The 6,844-nt window shown below is 39.1% G+C and overlaps 1 protein-coding gene across 1 annotated transcript in view; it reads right to left on the bottom strand.

Annotated features, from left to right (window-relative positions):
* Positions 1–382: 382 nt before the first annotated feature.
* The window catches only part of NID1 (nidogen 1), a 49,385-nt gene continuing 42,923 nt past the window's right edge, over positions 383–6,844 (bottom strand). Inside the window, exons 18-21 of the mRNA XM_009885939.1 lie at positions 5,044–5,201; positions 3,540–3,663; positions 2,293–2,405; positions 383–779 (exon numbers count right to left, since the gene is read on the bottom strand). Of these exons, the coding sequence (XP_009884241.1) occupies positions 658–779; positions 2,293–2,405; positions 3,540–3,663; positions 5,044–5,201 (517 nt within the window). The 3' untranslated portion in view covers positions 383–657. The remainder of the gene's footprint in view (positions 780–2,292; positions 2,406–3,539; positions 3,664–5,043; positions 5,202–6,844) is intronic.

Genomic DNA, 6,844 nt, shown 5'->3' with positions numbered 1-6,844 from the left:
AAAGGATCACATGAGCCAGGGTGAGAACTACCCTCCCAGCACATGGATAAAGTATTTCCATAATACAAGAGTCAAAAGTTGAGATTCACGTTTTGGAAGCGGAAGGACTGGTAGTGGGAAGAAATACAGTTAGGCATTAAATCTGTGATATTACTGGGTGTTCCCACCCACATCTATTCATCCTTGGGACTCTCTGGTTGCTTCTCCGTTAGAGGTATGGCCTAGCCGCATATATGATGGGCTAAGCATGGCACTATGCAAGTAACTGCTGCATGTTCCAAGGTACAACCCAGTCTCAGGATCTGAGTCATGCCATCCTCTTTACTCCGTTTGGTATTTGTTACTTTAATTTTGCCAAGAAACATTTCCTCCTAGCCCAGCACAGGTGCACCTAAAGCCTCCACATTTACCTTTAAAATCAACAAGATAATATTACAAAGAACAAAATGCAGTTGGACCCAACGTGGGCAGCTCTGTGTTGCCTAACTGGTACAAAACAGTCCTTGCCTCTGTGTGTGTGTGCTTGCATATGTGCGTTGTGGCTTGCTGTCAGCAGCATGGAGCACTTATCTTTAGGACCTGATTGTGTTGCTAGGAGTGAATTGTTTACAGCACATCTCCAAAAGGTGTCTGCTGCTCTAAAGCTTGTTTTAATGCTCAGTTTCTTTCTATACAATCCACTCCAACTGTGTTGTCAGGGCAGCGGCAAGTACGGCCTCCTGGGGTAGCCAAGCAGAGGTGAGTACAACCACCATTATTCACTGTACAGTAGTTATGTCCTGGAAAAGAACAGAGATGTAAAATGTTAAAGAAAAACAAAAGCAAAACCACAATAAAATACAACACACATACATACAAAAGAAGTGCAGATTTCACAACCACACTAGAGAAACAAAGCCATAATGAGATTGAGAGTGAAACAAAACTGTGCTTTGGGGAGACAAGTCATCATATCTCTTGTGACAGCTTCTGATATTCACCTCCAAGAAAGATCGAGATACCAAGACAAAGAGAGGCAACATGAAAAGAATGGGCTGTTCCCAAAATGCCCTTCATAAATTGGCCAAGTGGTCACAGACATTAGAATGAAGAGATAGTAAGTGAGGAAACACAGAAAGTGCAACACGGGGGACAAAGTCCAAAATGCTACAGAACATCATCCTTGGATACCACCCATTACAAAGACATGGAGGAATGACCCATGAAAACAAAAAAATTGGGTGGGTGGGGAGAAACACGTTAATGTTGAAAGGTAAAATGAAAGACAATACAGTGACAGAATCAGTGGATCTGAGGGGAAAGGCATCGGTCCCAGAAAACGCAAAACACTTGAAATAGATACACAATAAGAAAGAAATGATACCAAGGTTCTGAATATTACAAACATAAGAATTTTCTCAGAGCACACAATGTTGTTTTGCTTTATACTGCCTACCAAAATGGAACTGTGAATTAACTAGTAATAACAAAAACCGATTTCGTAATTACTACATTTACATGAATTTTTAAGCTCTAAACCAAGCTTTCAATTATAATAAATTAATTTTTTTACTATAGACTAATTTGAAGAGTAACTATCTTAAGGTATTTTTAGGCCTAAAATAAAAACACCACAACTCCTATAATTCCAGTGACTTTGTAATAATAAAGTGAACTCTTCTCCTAACTGTGATTTGCTAAGTTCAATATAACTGAACAGTGATATTGCTCCCCAAAGCACAAATTGTTATTTCAAAGGTATCAACTTCCTCTCTTCTAAGCATCATGAGGGGATTTTCAATAATGTATCTGAAAAACTTAACATTCAATGGAGCAGAAAGACCAGCCCAGCCACTCTACCACCTGCTGCTTTCTGAACATTCCCTTTTTAAAAAAACACTGGATCTCATTAAGGACATCTGGAAGACCATATTTCTGTAGTTTAAATTTAAAAATAAGTAAATAAGGCCCTAGCCATGAATACGGCATTCATTTTAGAAGATGACAACATAGCAGCTTTTGCCATGTCAGATCCTTATCTTGATCATATACTTATTTCATAAAGGATAGAACAGGCCCCTTCCTCCCTCCCTATTCTGGTTTCATATCACAACCACAACAACTACTTTTATGAAAAAAAAAAAAAAATATTAGGTGGCTTTTAATTTCTTAGCAAACAGAAATCTAAGCACTGACCAGTTCTTCACTAACTACCTAGATCAGTTGACAGCCTGTCAATGGGGGCTGCTACTGAGTTTATTTATACACTAAGGTGTTGCACAGCTGTAAAAACTTGAGAATCATCTGGGTTACCTCCTGGGCACTGAGCAAAGGCTGTAGTGATTCCATAGAGACGTGAGCGCTTGTGAGGCTGGAAGTTATCCTTTTCTATTGAAATTGTGCGATCCACTGCTACAACAGCATCCCTGACATATGCAGAAGAGAATATACAGAAGTGAGATGAATGTTGAAGTACAGGGGAAAATAAAACAAACAAAAAAAAGGGAAAAAGTCTGAATTTGCTTCTTTTTTACAATAAGGAAGCAATGCCAGAAGCAAAATCCTCCAAGACGTCATCTTTCCTTGACAACCCAAAAATATCATAAGCTTCATTCTAGGCAGCTAAGAAATTTAGCAGGGAGCCACCTTCTGAATTTTGAAGCTAGTTCCCACACAGGGCAATGTCCCTCTAAAGGAACACATCTGTTAGTAGTTTTGACACATTCTCCATATTCTGCCCCTCTGATGTTTTCTGTGCTATAGCTGATATTGCAGCTATTATGCACAATAATTATGGACAATGCTGTATTTCAGGTGGAGCCTGAAGGAATACAACTGATCATAAGGAATCTTTTCATCCTAAACATAAAAGGGCAGTCAACTGACAGACCTGTAACACACTGTTTCCCATTTATACAAGCCTATTCTAGAATAGAACCTAACAGCTGGGAAATGTTATATTGGAAATCTTTACACACATTAATAGCTCTTCCTGCTGCAATTCATGGAGTCTGTGTAACAGTTTGCAGATAGAGCGCATATAACCATTTACACCAAGGAAAAATAAATATTTAGAAATGCACAGACTGGATTTTTTTCTGGAAAATATAAGAAACCCTAAAGGCTTGATCATATGTCAGTGTTTTAGATCTTTTGCAACAAAGATAGTAAAAAAAATTTTTTTTCTTATTTCTTGTTGAACATTCAAATAACATAGGGCAGAGAAAGCCGTGAGTGACTAATTTCTGCCCTCTACAACACAGCAAGTACAGCCATACGGGAAACATGTTAGCTCCCACTCCTTTCCCCAAAATGTTCAGTGTTAAAAGCATTTTCTTAGAGGACAAATCATTATGCTGAAAATGAAAACTCATTTAACTGGCAACATCAATAGGTCAGCTCTACAGATCCACTCCACCCTGCATCAGCTATTGTCAGGAAAGAAAAAAAACCAGGCATGTGTGACAGGTCAGACATGAGAAATGCAGTATATACTTCATTTTCTACCAGGGAGAACAACAAACTAAAGCAGTCCATAATTTCTTTAGCAGATAACATACCTTCTCCAGTCTGTGTAGTATAAATTCTTCCCATAGCTTGTAACACTAAAGGGATACTGAATTCCTTCGACAATCTTTCGTCGACCAAGCTGATTAGGATTCATGCATTCCAGCCTCTTGGTACCTGGGTGTAGTGAAACAATTAAGTCTTTGAACCAGAGCAAGAGAGTTCTCATGAGGGATGAAGGATGAGCGTAAGCATGCAAGCATGAACAGAGTAAAACTTCCTGGAAGTCTTTCAGTATGATGCTTAGCCAAAGCCCTCCCCATGCCACAGCACTTCGTGTGCCAAAGATTGGATGGAAAATTACTTTCGTGCTAATGCTAATCAGCACACCACCTAACTTAACAGATGCCTAGTGCAGCCACGGCCATTGCTCACAAGCTGAAATTCCTGCTACAGGGACCAGCATCCTCAGGCTGGTGTGGAAGCTGACAGAAGGTCTCCTCCATTCCAGAGGGATACTTCAACCACTAACCAGTTCCACTTCCTCTGGAAAGCATTTCTGCAAAGTTAGTTTGGTTAGCACATTCACAAAATTCTTGCTGGGTTGGGCCATGAAGGCAAGACTGCAGGAAGAACATCTAACTTGTAGGTACAGATAGGGTGTAAAAAGTTCTAGCTGTAAAGCTACTACATGCGTTGAGAACACTGCTAGTGAATGTAAACACCTGTAGGTTTCTCTTAAGTAGTAGGTATCAAAATTCGGGAAAAGGAAAAGAGACAAATGCAAGAACAAGAGAGGAAAAGAGAAAAGGAAAAGAAAGATAGCACAAGGAGATATATTTGAAGGTTGCAGAAAGCGTCTTACAGTGAAAAAGAGAGCTCGATCTTTTTAGTTTATCAAAAAGGTGACTTGAAGTGTAAAAGCACCTCCACAGGAGGAGATCTCTGGCAGTCTACAGAGACAAAGACAGCAAGATGCAAAAACAAAAAAAAAAGTTCAAATGAGAATTAAAAGCAATCCTTTTTTTACTGGTAAGACACTGGCACAGAACTGACAATGGGCTGGTGGCAGAGCCTTCATTTCTTGATCTTTAAATCTAGCCTGAATTGCTTTTTCAAGACTTGCTTCAGTCAAACATAAGCCAGACTTTGCCAAAGGTTACAGGCCTTAGAACAATAGTGCCAGAGTGACATTCCTTAGAGCCAGATTAGATGGATCAGTGATTTTTCCTGGTCTTAAACACACAACTTCTTCTACAAAAGCCTAAGCACTACCTAAATCGATAGCCACATACAAGACACACAGATACAACCTGTTGCACTCCTAGAAAGTTTTGTGATCAAAATTGGAATCTTTCAGCTTGCACACAGTCTCATGTGAATGCTACAGTGGTAGTAACGATGAATAAATTAAGAGATTATTAAAGCCAAAAAGAAAGGCATAAAGTCTAAGGTGCAGGCTACAGAGCTATAAACACTAATTGGCTATGCATAATTTGAGGATTGGACATACTTAGTCTACTATTATTATGAAGAAAGATTTTAGCACCTCCTTACCTGCATCTACCCAGCACAGCATTGAGGAATAAGGATCAAATGTCAGTCCATTTGGTAACCCAAGATCATCTTTAACAAGAATTCTTCTGTTTGTGCCATCCATGTATGAGGTTTCAATTTTAGGAGCTTCTCTGTTCCAGTCAGTCCAGTACAAGTTTCTTAAGAGGAAGAAAAACGCAAGAATTAAGACAGTGACTGATCTCAAGAGACTGCTGTAATTAAGGAAGATGCTAAGGACACAAAAGTAACATGCGCACACCCTAAATCATTTAAATAAATAAGAAGGACCACTTCACACTTCAATACAGAAGTAACAAAAACATAGTAAAGATGTAGCATATGTTACAAGTCCATTAAAAACAAAAAGAGCAAGCACACACACAAGAAGAAATGCTTTCTCTACATTATTTAGCTTATGTACAAGATGCCAGGCAAAAAGACCTCAATTTCAACAGTTCTGAGGACTGTTCAGAATGTACATCTGCAGTTCTCCTCCTCACCACCCATCGTGTCTTCTCGGGCTAAGCAGCAGGAGCATTTGGCATACATTTGTGGGTTTCATTCAAAACTACATTATTCTTTTCAGTGCACCAAGTAAGCAATATACAATGGAATCAGAGTAGTTTATGGTCGGGGAGAGCCCCAGAGAAGGCCATTAATTCCCTGATGCTTTATTATTAATGGTCATTTGTTAGGGTTTTTTTTTTTCCCTTGGATGCACTTTCTGTGGATGAGAATTTACATGTCCCCTCAATGCAAGTACCTTTGTTGTTTACTCCTCAACACACACAACCTACTAAGTGACGTAAGTTTGTGCTGCTTGACCTGAATTCAGAGCCCTTCTCCATCAGTGGGGTTCTGCATGGAACAGAGGTCTCCCCTCAGTCTGATTACACTTGTGCCTCTCCCCTTCTCCCTCACCACAAAGTACATTCGTTTTTCCTTATTATGGTGTCACTTGATGCACATCCACAGATGTTTTCACCCCACTGTTATGTGATGATTATGTAAAAAGTTTGTTTTATGTTAAAGGAATTAGGGAAGTCAATACCATTACATTTTCATTTGATTTTGTATCACCCAAATTTTCATGTATAACGTGCATTCTTTTCTCACTACAAAACTTGTTTGCAAACATCTGGAATGAGGATGCATCTTCCAAAAAACTCTCCCTGAACAATATACTACCTTTGTTCATAAATGAATTCTCACCTAAGAACATTCCAAATGCCTGTTATATCAACTAAGCGATCATTTAGTAGAGCCTCCCAGCAATTCAAGACCGAAAAGAAAACCTCTTTGCTTCTGTGCTTCTGAGTATTTTGACTGAAATGTCTCTTCTCAGCAGTGGCCACACTACAGAAAGTTGCACCAGGACAACAGCAGGCAAGTTCAGATGTTAATGAACAGACATACAGTACTACCATGGGCTCTGTAGTGGATTTAATTTTCCCTATATTTCTTCCAATATTCAGAGAGAAAAAAACATCAACAGTTCAGAGACTACATAAAAGTATGTAAATACTTCCATCTTTGCAGGCTGAAGCCTTAACTTGAAAACATTTACACTTTCCTACTGACACTCTGCTTGGGTATTTCTGTGACTGCAGCTTACAGGCTCCATTTTTAAAGTATGTAGTTATCTGCATCTTCAAATAGAAGCCTAATAGGACTTTATCAGGCAACTGAATGACAGAAGTTAAAACAATGACAGAAGGGACACCATGGGAGTCTTCAAAGAAGGAACACTGTATAGGAAGAAGGGCTGTCATGGTGGAAATGAAAATACAAAATTGCTTAT

This window comes from Charadrius vociferus, unplaced genomic scaffold (assembly GCF_000708025.1).
Source record: "Charadrius vociferus isolate BGI_N301 unplaced genomic scaffold, ASM70802v2 scaffold435, whole genome shotgun sequence".
NCBI lineage: Eukaryota > Metazoa > Chordata > Aves > Charadriiformes > Charadriidae > Charadrius > Charadrius vociferus.
This window is presented reverse-complemented; position numbering and strand designations above follow the sequence as displayed.